The following is a 15,572-nucleotide window of genomic DNA, read 5'->3' on the forward strand; positions in this document are numbered from 1 at the left end:
CTTCATGAGAGCCCTTGGCCATTTAAACTCAAGCCTATAATTTATTCAGTAAAAACACTGGGGAGAAAAGCATTGCCTCCTTTGTACCTAACCTACTTGGGGCAGCCCTCACCATTTCTTCATGAGAGCCACCTGGCACAGGCTTTTATGTCCTGATCCAGAACCACAGAAGCTGATCAAGCATTTGGCCCATTTCCAGAACATCACCAGGCATTTAATCCAATTTGTTTACCTATCTGCATAGCTTAAAATGGCAAACGAAGCCAAATCTTGCTCTTACTGAAGACACAGGCCAAGTTTCCATTTGCCCTGACAGACTCAGGATGTAGGCTCATCTGAGACTATCTCCTTCTGCAAAGGTGACTTCTTGGTGGGAAGATGTTTGAGTGTGCAGCAACCAGTGACCCCTGTGGGAGAGGTTTGTTTAGCATGCAAACTGGCACGACAGCTTGGATCTCTTCATCCTGCAGGGAAGATCTGCATGTTATACTCCATAAAAAATGGAAGAAGAGAAGGAAATGCTGAGAGGCCATTTTCCTCTGAGATTACTAAAACACATCATTGCTACCTTGCAGACATCTGAACCTGTTCCGACATCCATCAGATCAGGAAAGATGGCCACTGGCTTCAAGAATCTTAGGATTGTGCCACTGGTTTTATTCCTGTTAAGAACTGTGTTTAAAGAATAAATTCCCTGTTGTTCTTTTTCCCTGTGAAGACACAAATCAGAATCTCTTAACTGTGGAGGACCGTGGTGCTGGTCTTCTCTTTGGGCCACCCCTTATCACCAGGAAGGTGGGTTTTGGCACACTGTAGGGAAATGCATCAGCTTTCTTACTTGGTGTTTTTCTACAACAGTGCTAATATATCTCACCTTTCACGCCCCTTATCTAAATGATAATTTGAATTTTCCAAGTACTCCAAGAGGTTTACACAAGAAGCATAATATAAAGAGGGGACACTGAAGTGTCTCAAGTGATGTGCATATGTCTTCTTATTACCAGAATATATTTTGGCTTGCAGCCTGGGAAATGCCAGTGAGCTAAATTAGTGTGTCAGTGTCCAGATAGAAAATAACAAAAAATCAAGGTTTACTCTGGCAAATCTCAATATGGAAATATTAAGGTACTGGACAACAATTTGTACAGGGAGCGATCTAGTCTGGCACACATGGTGCTCTCTGCTACCAGTACCACTCTTGAGAAGAAACATGCTTGCCTAGGCTTACAGAACTGCCATAATGGATATTTCAAGCTGTGCAGCAGTATGCACCCAAGGCTAGAATCTGTCCATAAATAACCCACTGCAAATAACTGAAGGAATACTTCCTGGCTACTTCAAGGACCTCCTGCACTAAGATGTCCCATTATTGCTATAACTTCATTTTCCAGGAAATAGTAAAACTGAAAGCCACTTACATGGCTGATTAGAGATATTTCATTTGGATGTCTACTTGTATCATAAGATATTAATGTGCTCGATGTTCTCTCTCCCTTGCTACGGTTGGGAAAATTTCCTCATCTACATTTTTGGGCAGCACTTGGCAAGGAGACTTAGCTGCACTGCAATTATAGTGAGGCAGTAGATAGAGGCAAAGAGCTAACCCAGGGATAGTTTCAAGTCCTTGTGTATTTACTGCTGCAGCCCCGCAAAAGGATGCGCCTTTATGGAGGAACACTCTGCTAAAGGGCTCTGCATTATATAAATCACCGTGCAGGGTGACACAGATCAGGAACAATCTTCTATCTGGAGAAAGAACTTAACTATCAGATCACAAAGTGACAGTGGTCAGAAGCTGCTGAATTTTCTTCACTGGCTAAGGACACCTGATGAGCCAGCACAGAGGCAGCTTCTCTGTGCCACTCAGAAGACTGTTTGACACATAGACATGTATGTGTTTTTGTTTAGCAAAGCGCTAAGTCACTCTCCAGTCTGGTCTGTCAAAATTATGTGAGTTAACTATTTATCCTAATATTAAAAATGCATAAGCAAACACAGTTCATTTGGCCAGAACTGGGTTAGGGAGTAGCATATGAGCTTGGTATTATTTGCACTTTGCAGGGCAAAGTGAAGTAAAATGGGAAGTGACCTGTCCCTGGTCAGAAGTCTGCTGCAGAACAAGAATGCTAAGTAGCACCAAAACCACTAGGTCATTTATCCTTTCTTTTTGTGAAAATAGCCAGCTAAGATTTTTCCTTTCTTGAAAATACCTGCCTAAGACTCGTAAACTCTCAAAACACAGTGCTGACTGTCCAGAGGCAGGACAGGATCATCTTTAGTCCTAAGCAAAGACGATGAAAGTGTTTTACAAGTCACTGAAGGGGAAGACATGAGCCTTTAACTTTTTCAGTTTACTCAGGATGCTAGACAAGACTTCTCTTATGAAATAATTTTACAAATTTACCTTCAGATTCATTTAAAAAACCTTGATTTTCACACCCTAACAGTCAATTTGCAAACAGACATTCTGGCCACAAATAAACACAACTGTAGCAAAGCGATTTCCTGCAAATGCTCCAAGAAGGAGATTTAACCCATACTGCATCAGGCAATTTTCACAGGCAATTAAGCAATTTTAATACTATAGGAAATCAAATCTGGTTACCTAATTGAATGTAGTTGGTTCCTGGCATTTTTCCTAAGAGCAATAGCTTTTTACTTTATCTACCCTTGGATCTTTAATGGTGTTATTAGCCTCATTTATGGTTTCAAACTGTATTTAGTAAAATTTAGTTGAGTCTTAGAAAACTCTGAAGTACTTTTAAGAGTAACCAACTTCAGTTCATTAAACAGCTATAGTGTAATTTACAAGAGGAGAACTCAGCTTTTCACATTTATGCGACAGTCCTTCTCCTTGGAGCCATCCCAAGTACCAATCCTATCAATAAGTTATTCTTAAAAGAATGGATAGATTCATCAAATCATCTCCAGTTATGGCATACTGTGAAGTTTGAGATCTATAGCTATGAGCCTAAATGGGTTCCTCAAGACTTTGAGGCTTTCTGCAGTGCTTTACTGAAATTGCTGTGTTAGTGCAGCTACCCTGGTCTTAGGTATTGGTATATATTACAATACTGGTGTCTGGCAAATAAAGATACACTCATTCTACATGACTGCAACATATCCACCTCTTATTCCATACTGGATCTTCAGGACAAAGCTGATACAATACTATTCTCAGCTATGGGACTGCAAATTAAATTTTGAAGTTAGTTAAAAGAGATGGTCAAAACTCAGCACTGGTTTTGTGAGAAATATGCTTGTTTGGAGCATCTGAATGAAACAATAAAAGCAAATTAAAAAAAACCTCTCCAGTCAAACAGAAGGCCAGAAATATTCTGCTTTGGAAAACTTTGTTTTGGAAAAAAAAAAAAAAATCAAACTTCATAGTATATTATTTTCATATTCTTTTACAGTCCAGATAACCTGTCACAGTCTGAGCTGCCAGAACAACCAACTTCCCTTTTTGAACATTTCTTTAAAGCTTTGGGCAAATCTGTATTCTTGGAATTTTCATCAAAATTGCTAGGAACTCATGGAGAAACATATATACTTTTAAACTTTTATCTGCTCACATAAAGACCGCTTTTAGAAGCTTTCCAGACAACTGCAGTAATTAGATGCCTAAGGAACCAGGGAAGCACAGAGATGGATTTTTTAAGGCACATTATGGTCTGTGTTACTATTTTGAAGATTCAAAGGTTGCTATTGCTGCAGGTGGGGAAGCATATAAATTCACAACTGTGCTTCTTCCATGCCATTAATGAATATGAAGGAGCTCCTACAACTCTCAATTTTCAAATATTGTAAACTGAGCATAATTTAAACGTCCTTAAAACTTCTACAAGGTGAGGAAAAGAATCTCTTGCTCCAGGAGAAAAACAGGCTGTATGATTTCATCTGAAAAAAAGTGATTCTGCTAAAGCACAAAGACTCATTATTGCAGAAATGCCCTGTGCTAATGTGGCTCAGTCTCTCCCATTACGAAAGCCATTACCCTCCAATTAGTACACAGTGGTCAGTGTTGTTTTCATGGTTAAAATAAGCTATAAAGTCAGAATACATTTGCCTTTATCTTTTAATTCTGTATTAATTTGTATTCGTGCTGTACCCGCTCACCTCTGTGAGCTGCAACACCAAGGTCAGTAGGGGGAGCTCACCCTTTATTTGTCAGGGTTTGGGTTTCTTTAAGCGGCATATCAAAGCAGAGAGACTATTGGAAAGACAACAGAAATCTTAAAATAGAAGGAACAGGTCAGACTTAATTAGAGCCTGCTAAACATTTCAAGAGCCCGGTCCTGCAAACCCGTCTGACTTTGGAACCTACCACACGTTGGAAATAACAGTTCCACTCAAGCCTTTAAGTATTACAAGTGGCAGAAAATATTTACTGTATCAGTACAATAAATTCAGTACAGCAAAACCAGTCATTGACTCCACTGAGCAGACAGTAATGGATCCCACGCTGACCCTGCTGAAATCAATGGGAATTCAGCCTTTGAGTGATGTTCTGGTTGCTCTCAAAGTCTCCAAGCAGTGCCACTTCTCAGGCTATACTGGCTTTGACACAGCTGCTAGCTAAGAGGGTACTGGTGTTATTTCATGGCAATTGCTCTCCAGACAGATGCAGTTATTAGAAATAAAGCCATGCAGTGAGCAGATAGAAAGGGCAGCTTCAGCAGGAGTAAAACCTTCATATTCTGGCATTCCAATGAAATTGCTGCAAAGCTTTAAATTTGATGGCAAGCCTGTCCCTGTCTCTGGCAGAGCCTAATTGCATGGGGAAAGCAGCCTAGACAGCAAGGGCTCCACACAGATGCTGAGGCAATGTCCTTTAATCCACAAAGGACCAGAAAAAGAAGCAAAGCTTTCCATAAATAGAAAGCACCCTGCCTGTTCAGTATTCTACCCCAGAGACACAGTGGGAATGAGTTCCTCCAACACACTTCACCCCTCTAGCATAGACACCTCCACTTGAAAAAGTCCTCTCCATCACTTCCAAAGGTCCCTGCTGTTAGTGAGACTCCTCAGCATATCCTTCCCCACAGTTCCAGCTACTCAGCAGCTGAAGAAGATTAATTGTCTTTTCCACCTGATAGTCCCAGCAGCTGCTGTGGAGGTACATGACTCATATGTCAGGAGGTTTATCCAGCTCAGAAGCACTAAGGAGGAGACAAGGCTTGATGATCACTTGTAAAGGAACACAACACTTTTTGTTTGTACCATGCAAGAGTGAACAATGCCCTGGTTTATGGAGGAGAGAGGCCAAGCTGCAGATGTCAGATCCAGGGTTTGGAGTTTCTCCTTACAGCAAGAGCTGCTACCAACCAGTTACAGAGCAGACATGGAACACACTGATGTTTGGGATTTTTTCAGGTTCCAACATTTAGTTTTTCACTAAGATCCATACCTGGATCTGAAATGCTCAAATCAACATCATCAGAGGTCAATTCTTTACCACTGAGATTTGAATCTGGTGTTCTAGATGCTTCAAACCTCATGCTTTAAACAAATTCAAGGCACTGAACTACCAAAAAAACCCTTGACACTATTATCACCTCTGTGCAGCAAAAAATTTCTTCAGCATACTATAAAGGCAAGCATCTACGAGACAAATTAATTTGAAGTCTCATAAATAAAAAATACGGCAAGGCATTAGGATAGTAAAGCTTGAATTTAAACAATTGGCTTCCAGTGCTAAGAGTAACACAGCTTCATACTCCATTACTGAAAAAATCCACTGTATTTATAGTAGGATCTCATTTTGCTCTATTAATCTGATTGCCCCAAGCAATTGCAATAGGCTGAGATGTCAAAGAATCATATGTGTAATCCGTTGCGGCCAAGACAAATTGCTTTTGTTCGATAACAAGCCTGCTGCTACCCCGGGATGTGGCTGCACTGATAAGTGAGAGGTAACAACATGATGGAGGCTTCCCATTCTGAAAGGTAGACATACCCTTTCTGAACCTTAATATGACCAATTTCGTTTTTAAGAAAAATACGGCTGGTAGCTAAAGACCAATAAAACTTCCATGCTGTGAGGTAAGCAATAGAACCAGCTTTTCTAAAGAGATGCTGTGAAAGCATGCATGACAATGTCTTATCAGAAATAGATACAACTGCTCCTGCAATTATACACACTTGGCACTGATGCAGTGTAAGTGTTGACAATGCTAATGATGTGTTAAGAGAGCTCTAGGTGATGCTACAGGATTGGATGATTTCTCTGTATCTGTTCACATATACATACTAATATCCATCAAACATATGATTTGGACCCTACCTATAATAGGCTCCACATACAGGCTTTAAGCTATTCATAAACTTGGAGTACAAGGTATTCCCGAAAGTTTGATTCAGTCACATCTTTGCAGGACCAGACCTTAGGATATGAATACATGAATCAGTTCCCATAAGGTGAACAAGGATGAAAACTCCCAAGGCATCATCACTCTCCGATAACTGTCAATACGCACACGCTGTCCCTCACAGTAAAGGAAACGTAGCTGCCCACTCCTTCACTGTGGGTACTGCCCACTGTGGACAAGGGCATAGTTATTACAGAAGAGATGTTCTTCTGGGTCACATCTATCCCTTTCTGATCATATTTTGTGCATTCGTGCACATCTTTAGACTGTGAGTTACAGAGGACTACCAGATGATTTACAGAGCTTGTGTCTTATTTAACCCAGAACACAGTTTGCTACAGCATTTCCTGGACAAGGAAAACCTCTAGGATAGACTTTAGTGTCTATACACTAACGTATTAACTTTCCTTCTGGCCCTTCTATTGCCTTCTCTTCAAACACATCAGTGTCACCCTGGAAGGTGTCTCCACTAACATGGACTGAGAGCAGCTTCTCGCTGTAATTTTACATAATTATACACTGTCCTCAGCTGCCATAAACTGTAATTAAAATTGCTGTGGTGTTACGTTCTTGCATCATTATAGTTTCGTAATAATCTCATTGTAGCAGACTCTCCAGAGGCTTCTCCTGGAATCACACTACATTGTGACATTCACCCTGTCCCTGAAGTGAAGCCTCTGGGCTGTGACAGCACTCTGGCACTTTGCTAAGGACATACTACATGTCTGGAAAAGGACAGGCTGGATTATTTTGCTATGGGAAGCTAGAAAACTAATCAGCAGCAAAACTGCTAAAGTCCCTCTTCACTATTTGCTTCGTTGCCCTTGGGCTAAGCTATAAAGCATAATAATGTCTATGTCTTCTGTCAAGGACTCTGTTTCCTTGCAAAGGAGATGGTTTGACCCATCTGGTCTCTATCTTCAGGGCTTGCATGGCCAACCTGTAATAAGCCTTTTCATTCCAATACATGTCCCCAAGTACTTTGAAAACATGAATTAACTATACCTTGCAGATGCCTCAAGAAGAATATAATAGTCTTAAATTTCCAGGTAGAGAAACTAAAGCCCAAGGGCTCTTTAACTTCCTTATGTTAGAGATCAACAGCAGAACCAGATAAGAACCTGGAAGTATCACACTTTGCCACTGCCTGCTAACCACAAAGCTATTCTTTCTTCTGCTATATTTGTCTTTAAACTACATCACATTTGTTCTGAAAAACTAACAGTAAACCAATACACAAGCACCTGTGGATGCAGGAACTCTAACATTGCTCACCATCGATACATGAGTTGCACAAAAAGGAAAAATATACTGGCTCTGTTCCCAGAGATGCCCTACTGTCACTACCAATAACCACAGTCAAAAGAGAGGATGTCTTTGACCATTAAATTTTCTGCAACCAGAGAAGTATTAGTGGAACTGAAGTGGACGATTTTTAAGAAATATGCACATACCTTTGATAGCAAAAACTCCATGACAGAAGTCCTTAAAATTGATTCTTCCCAAATCATTTGGGTCCAAGTACTTTGCCAGTTTTTCCACCTGAAAGAAAAGATCATAAAATACATGTTGAGCTTGCTGTATCATCTGCTGCTCAGTTGGTCTATATCTTCTACAGAAGACCCCAAATGGAAGAATACCATTAATGTTCACTTGAAGCGGCCAACAAATTGTTCTGCAAGGAGAAATCATGTCTTATAGTTGGATTACCTGGTGCTGAGTAAGGCGCTCGCTCTCATCAAAACTTCTGCAGTTGGGACACATTTATACTCTCCTATGTGAATCTGTGACCTAGCATCTCATCTTAGAGCAGGATGCTAACAGAATCTCCTTCCCTAGGAGCCCTTGCTGTGTATGCAGCTCATAGGAACTTAAAACCTTAGCGATCTTCATTCCTCTTAGCAAAAGTTATTGGGGAAGGAGTAAGGACAGACAAAGATGTGCACAACCCATAGTAGCCTCATTCCCTGAAGAATCCAGACTATAGGAGAGAAAACTCATTGGCCACTTGCGATCAAACAAAACTTCCTTGCCACAGCAGAGAATACAAGCTTTGTATAGGAAAATAGAAGTATATTAACAGCACAAAAAGATTCATGTGATAAGACAGAGAACGGTTCTGTTCAGTACACTATGCAAACAAGCAATGTACTTATTGCTTATAATCTCAGCTTCACAGTTTAGCCTTTCTGATCACTACTCACCGTAAAATGAGATTACACTGAATTTAAACACAGCCACCAAATTGGCATGTGCCCCAAAGAAGGTCTGGCAGATTTTTCAGGAGGGTTTTGGGGAAGAGGGAGAAAAGCAGTCTAGACTGGAGAGGCTGTTGTGTGTTGTGCTGTCTAGAATAAAGGAATAGAGAGACAAGTAGCTGAAGAAGAATAAGGAGAAAGGCAGAACAGTCCGGGGAGGTGGGCACAGTGCTGGGACACCCCAGCTGGCTGTTCTCTCTGTGATAAACATGCTGCATGACACTGTGTAAGTCTCCTTGTGTCCCTGTGCCTTTGCCTGTACCTAGCAGGTACCCTCACTGAGGCAGAGGCAGCCTCTTGCTGCTCGTAAGCAAGCTCACAGTCAGCTGCAGCACAACTCTGACCTTGATCTGGGCCCTCCAGACACCCTGGAGTATAAACAAGATGACTGTAGGAGGCAAAGACAGCAGTCAGGCATGTAGGATACTGCACAATCCTGGTGACTACAATGTGAGCTCAGATATGTCAGTCTGAGCAGCAACAAAAGCCCAGCTGGAAAGATATGCAGCAAATGAATCCAGATGACCCAGTTTCTCAATTTTCTGGGGTTTTTTTGGTGTGGTTTTTTATTTTTTTAACACACTAGGAAAACCCTAGCAGTTTCTTAAAGCCCTGCAGATAATGCACTAAAGTGTGCGCATGACACTTCTTCCTTCAGATTTTCTCAGTGCTTATAAATTCCCTCTGTGCCAATAAATGCCATGATCAGCCAAAGACCTCTTTAGAACAAGAAAATCTGGATGAGAAAATGACAAAATTTTTACTTGCATGCAAAATTCTATGTTGAATGAGAAAGGAACAATTTGATCCTTACACTGAATCCTTTCCCCTCTCCTTTTCTTAGAAAAAAAATAAAATCAGCTCACGTAGGCAGGGCAAATAAGGAGCTGTATGATGAGTTCAGAGCCCATGACAAGTTAGAAATCTTCTTAAAACTTTCTTATTGCAGAAGGCTTCAACAACTCAAGTCCTGCCAGTTGGGCAGTGGAGCCCAGCTGTCAGCTATTGTGTGACTCGTGATCAAATTCCTACATCTGGTATCACAAGCAATTACTGTAGCCCCACTAATTTATAGCAGCAGAAAACATGTTTCTGTTTCCAAAACATAGCTGCTTCACCAGAAACTGTAGTGTGTGTTTAATGCATGCAAGACTAGCTGGAAATCCTTACTGAAACCAATTAAGTAGAGACATGCTTGATATGGAAAGCTGGGTCAGTGTTATCCATGCTCACTTTCACAAACAACATAGATGTTATAGAAAGATGAAGTGGTGGCAGAAATTCCTTTCTTCAAACTATTTTTGGGTGCATTCAAAGCAGTATAACTAAACAGGCCATTGAGGCTGGGAGCAGCAAGATTTTACAGCTGAAAATCTTCCTGACCACCGTAGTAGCTTAAATATGTGGCAGATGGGTCAGCTGGTGTAACTCAGCCTGGCTCCAGAGGCTTTGATGAAGACCTTGCTGTGGCCAGTAGCTGAGCATCTGTCCCCTCATGGATACAGCAACAAAATCTAATCAGACACCAGTCTTCTAGGTTACAAGATCAGCCTGTAACTCTCTGACAAATGGCAAGCTCCCATCATTGTAATGTAAGTAAATACTATTTCAGATGGTTGCAGCGTTGCTTTAGAGAATCCTGTTTCCTGTAGGTCTCTTGCTAAGAGGCAACAAATAGTGGTTTAGGTTTTAATGTACAGATTCCTGCAGCCAGCTGGGATGCCTCTACACTATTTAATATTGTGTTATAACACAGTAGTGTCACTGGGTGTTCCCAGTGAATCTGGCACATTAAGTTTATTTTGCAAAGTTGATCCAATGAGTTGCTCAGCCATATACAATTACATTTTTTTTAATCAAATTAAATAAGACGTTATATGCCTGGGTGTGTGTATTATGGAGGAATAGAGAATACGTTCACATTTAGGTCTGAGCAATGTCTTAACAGTAAATGAAATTATCACCTGAGCAAAGTGCTTCAGTCTCCAGTTTCCCCTGAATCTAATTTTCAGGTTTTCAGTTAGATTTTATAATGCAAGTAACTGACATCAGTGCAGGACATGATGAAGAATTTACAGAACAGCCTGATGGAATTTATGCCACTAGTGCTCGCATCTTCAGCCAGTGCTAATCAATGCAGCTCCCAGCACAGGCCAGGGGCTACAAGGATTTTGATCAACTGGGACTATATTTAGGTGGATACTTGCATAGAGTTTGTGCATCAATATACACACGTGTATTGTATGTAAATCCCTGCATATTTGCACAGAGTTTCAAGCCTGTACTGCACTTGATCATGCATTTTTACCAGTAGCTTTCTGGGATAAGGCAAGAAGCTCTTCCTAGTTAATTCCAGACTGAAGGCATTACTTAAAATTAAGCTCAATTTCAAGCTGTGGCCAATTAAACTACACCATCACAGCTACCTCTAAATCTTCTCTGCTGTCTATACTGTCCATCCACCTGCTTCACTTTGTAGAGAAATAATGTCCTATCTTCTTCCTTCTCAGAAAGGGCTGGCTCCCAGCAATTAATCAGAAGTTGTAACACTTATTTATCGCCTTGGGAAACATTAAGGGTTTGTCAGCCTAACTGCCATTCAGCCCCGTTAATGGAATGGGCAATACAGCCCATTTTTGCATGCGTGGAATATGCAGGCTGCACCAGTCCTGGGCACAGACTCCCGAGCCCCCTGCATCTCTAGGCAGTGCTGGGCTCTGCCTCCTCTGCTGATCCCATTGCAAGGGACACAGGACTGCAAAACCAACTGCTGCCAATATTCAGTGCTGAAATGACCATGTGATGGTTGTGATACCTAAAGGCAGCATAGGGAACATACCGTGTGCTCCAGAGCTTAACATCATAAGCCATCACGATAAGCTAGAGACAGTGTTTTGGGCTGCGGACAGATACTCTTCTCTGCATTGCTGCACAGAGCAGTCCTCCATCATGTGGGACAGCACAAACAAGGTCTGGATTGCAAACTAGTTCTTCATTGTAGGAAGAGGACAAGGAGAGAAAAATTAGCTGCAGGCTCAATAATCTAGGCGGTTCTTTTGGCAGCTGCAGGGGTCTCTCTAATGAACCCTTCAGCAGACATCCAATAGTCTCAGAGAGAAGACATAAATCATTTTTGCTTTGGGAAACAATTGGAGAAAACCAAATCCTCTGTCCCTATTGTTTAACTTGCTTGGATGAATGGCTGATTATCCTTTCAATGCAAACATATTTCTCCTTTGTAATAACAGGTCACTTCAGCCAAAGCATTTGCCTCCTCTGTTGGGTTTCCCAGCTGACTGCGCTGCAGAGGTGTTCGCCCCCTGCTGCTTTCTGACACGTAAGAGTAGGCTAGGAACACTAATTTAAAGAGTCTCTACAATGAAAATAAAGGGACAAGGTTCAATGTGAAGAAACAATTTTGAAATCAAAACTAAGGCAGAGATGCATATTAATGAGCAGAAATTAGCAGTACAAAGCAGTGGACAATAAAGTGAGGCAGAATATACTTCCATCAGAGAGCCTCTGGTTCAAAATATAAGTTCTGGATGCAACAAAAAATGTGAATGGCTGAGGCTTTGTGGCTCACACTTTGTAGGTAAGCAGGCTGGCTTAGGTCAGGAACCAGGAAGGGCTGGATTCTCAGCTCTAAGGCTATGAATAAATTATTTACCACGCAGCTCTATACAGAGACTGAACACAGCAAACAGTGCCTCAGTAGGAAATCTGCCATACTAAACCCTGCCCAGGAAAGACGAGAGAGCAGTAACTGAGTTCAAACGCTTAACACTTGGAGACCTAGGCTGCTGCAGAACCATCTGCTGGATGCCAGAATCGGTAACACGTCTGAGTCCAGACAGGTCACTGACAAACGTCTGAGTCCAGACACAAGAGGAGAGCAGAGGTGAAATCCCGGTATCAGCGAAGCCAAGGCTGAAACCCAGTCAGCCCAGGGGTTGCTCAAAAATTTACCTGCAAGGGTTTTAAATCCAGTATGCACTGGGCTGTTTTTGTGCCCACATAGGGAGTCAGCTGTGCTGTCCTTTGCTCATTTCCTTCAACAGGGGTTTCAGATGGTGTCCTGCCACACAACCCTGAAGTCTAAAGTTTTCAGAAGACCTGGTGTTTACACTGATTTCAAAGTGTCCTAAAAATTACAAGGAGAGGAGGGCATTTTTCTTTGAACTCCATCTAGTCATTTTATTTTAACTCTTACAAGAGGAGTGAAGCAGGCAGAGGCAGTGAGCTTGCTGAAATATTATAACCTTTTTGATTTTGGTGCCATTTGTGTATGAGGAAAAAGATTTGAGTTTTGGCAAAGTCACCCAACTCAGCAACTAGGAAATGCATTTCCTCAGTTTATTCAGCCCAAAGTTTCTTGCTGTGTTAGCTAGACGCACCCCTAACTATGTTAGGGGCAGCTTTGAATTTACTGCAGAAGAGAACTTTCCATTTCCCAGCTCTGCTCCAGTGAAGGTGTGAAAAGTCCCCTCCTATCTCCTACAACCACATGACAGATATGGAGACAGACCCAGACTTCACTGCAGAAATGAAATCCAGAGTGCCTTGTAAAGAGTCCTCTGTAGCCATACTGCCTAGGACAAAATTCGCATCTAAATGGAAGCACCTGCCATCCTGCCAAGGATGCAAAACAGGAACCTGTGACTAACTCAGACACCACCTGAAAAAGAGGAAGGAGCCAGCCACAGGCACATACCAAGGTGTGCAGGGAGGTGAAGTCACTGCAATCTGCTGCTCTAACTAGAGGCAAGGGGAACGTTTGTTAGCCTTCACTCAAGCTAATTCCCTTCCCAGCATCACTGAGCATGCCTGCTGTCCCAGGACTCGCAGTACCTTGGAGTATGACCGCATGCTCTACGTGACTAGGCATCTGAATGACTGTTAAGAGAGGAAGGGAAAGCATTTTTGTAGGAGAGGAAGTGGAGGAAGAGGAGAGAAGAGGACAGGTCACTGACAAACCTCAGAAGAGATTTATTGAAACTGATCTTTTCTTGCAAGTGAGTACAATAAAGGTGCACATCCCAGCCAAGGAACCCTCTCAGGACTCCTGGCCAGCTTTCGTACTGATGCTGCCAAAACAGCTAGGGTTTTTTTGCCAGCAAAGATTTTCTAACTGGAACCGAATGCTGCTTCCATTTCCAGACAAGAAGAAACTCAGACCTCTACTGACCTCACAATTTTCTTCCAAAACTGACCAGCACAGAAGAGGTTTTGTTAACACAAAGAAAATTTGTTAGATTTAGATGTAATTGAGTTCTGAGGGACCCCACACTGGCTCCATCCACTGAAATCTTACAGCAGGATCCAAGTCACAGCCAGAAGATGCCGTTTGAAATAAACAATTTGTCTCAGCAGTTTGCCTTCATACTGCAGGAGTCTGTGAGCACGTCTCACCCTGAAGTGCAAGCAGGGAACACCTGGGAGCTGTGAGAATGGCGAGACAAGCACTTACAGGAAAGGTCAGGCTGTGCTGCGGCAGTGACATTTGGGCAGGATCTCCTGAAGCGGGAGCATTTGTGAGGAACCTCAAAAAACAGCAAAAGGAGATTAAATATGTAAATGCTGCAGGGTAGAATTAGAGAGGTTCCTACATGATTTATACAGTTTGCAGCAGAACTGCACTCACCCTGATTTTAACAGACTGGCCTTTTCCACATCTGGGGAAGTGCCCCAAGTTTACACCTTCGCAGTATGAAATGTAGAGACAGGACTTGTGCCAGCTGAGCAGTGCCAGGCAATGCGGCCACCACATGTGCTGAGACCCACCTCCAGCTCTTTAACCAGCCCCTGGGTTCAGGCCTTTTTAGCATCCATGCGGTCCAGGTTGTTAGAGCTCTTCAGTCAGGGTCCTTTTCAGTAAGTGACCCTCACTGTTGCACAGGGCTGTTTGTTTTGTCCCTAGTCCCAGTCTAGGGCCTTGAGTAACAAAGCAAGAGGGACTCTTGCTGCTGTGGTTCAGTAATTCCTTGCCACTCAAAAATTGCCACCCTCCTTTCCCCCAGCCTGCTTTCCCTTTGCTCTGCAGGTCCTGGTCCTCCACTACTTCACTCTGCAGCTGACCACAGCCATCTGACACCAGCACTTTTTCACCTTGCCTCCTTACAGACAACACTAGGTATAGGCTTTGCTGTTTCCTTGCTTATATAAACCTCCTAAATGATGAATCTAGCTATTAATTAGTTCCCTCTAAAGGGCTACTACTAAAACCAACCTGCCATATCAGAGACGCACAGGCTAATGGGTGCTCAAGAGACCCATTAGTGCAGGATACCAGTGTCTCTAAGTGTTTCTGTTAGGATCTGGTAGGATTGGTCCTTCTCTGAAGCTATTTGGTGTTTGCATCCACAGGCTGGAAGTAAATATAAAACCATGATGATGAAATTTGCAGATGACAGGCTGATAAATAACAACAATGCAGACAGTCTCACACTCCTCTGGATAGCTTCATAAGTGAAGCCCATACAGACAGAATATGTTTTAAGCACCGCCAGGCAAGGTCACAAAACAGAAAAGAATACAAGAGAGAAGGAAAAGGAGTAACACATCTACTGGAATGAGGACTGTCTTTTCATGAGCTGGGATTTATAGATGCAGGGGAGAGGAATGAGGCTTCTCTGTGATATTTTGGGAATTCTGGGAGACAGAGAAAAATGAGGGAAATTATTTTACATTGCACTGGAGAAACCAGTACTAACACAGTTGCGGTACCCACTTTCATAAGAGATGCTGAAAACCCAGTGAGGTTGCAGAGAACTGACGTAACATTCAAGTGCTGTGGAAACACCTTATGCAATCAAACTTAAAGAGTTTTCTCTGTTTAATTTGGCAAAAGGGAGACCAAGTGGTGATTTGTTACTAGGTATAAAGACTTCTGCAAGCAGGAGATTGCAGGTTCTAAAGGACTCTCTAGTCTAGCAGAGGAAAG

At 42.2% G+C, this 15,572-nt stretch overlaps 1 protein-coding gene across 2 annotated transcripts in view; it reads right to left on the reverse strand.

The window, feature by feature from the left end:
• Positions 1 to 15,572, reverse strand: part of RAB11FIP4 (RAB11 family interacting protein 4) — a 139,257-nt gene that overhangs the window by 86,331 nt on the left and 37,354 nt on the right. For both annotated transcript variants that reach the window (XM_052807698.1, XM_052807696.1), the window contains exon 2: positions 7,826 to 7,913. In XM_052807698.1, the coding sequence (XP_052663658.1) occupies positions 7,826 to 7,913 (88 nt within the window). The remainder of the gene's footprint in view (positions 1 to 7,825; positions 7,914 to 15,572) is intronic.

The sequence above is a fragment of the Harpia harpyja genome, chromosome 14 (genome assembly GCF_026419915.1).
Source record: "Harpia harpyja isolate bHarHar1 chromosome 14, bHarHar1 primary haplotype, whole genome shotgun sequence".
Classification (NCBI taxonomy): Eukaryota; Metazoa; Chordata; class Aves; order Accipitriformes; family Accipitridae; genus Harpia; species Harpia harpyja.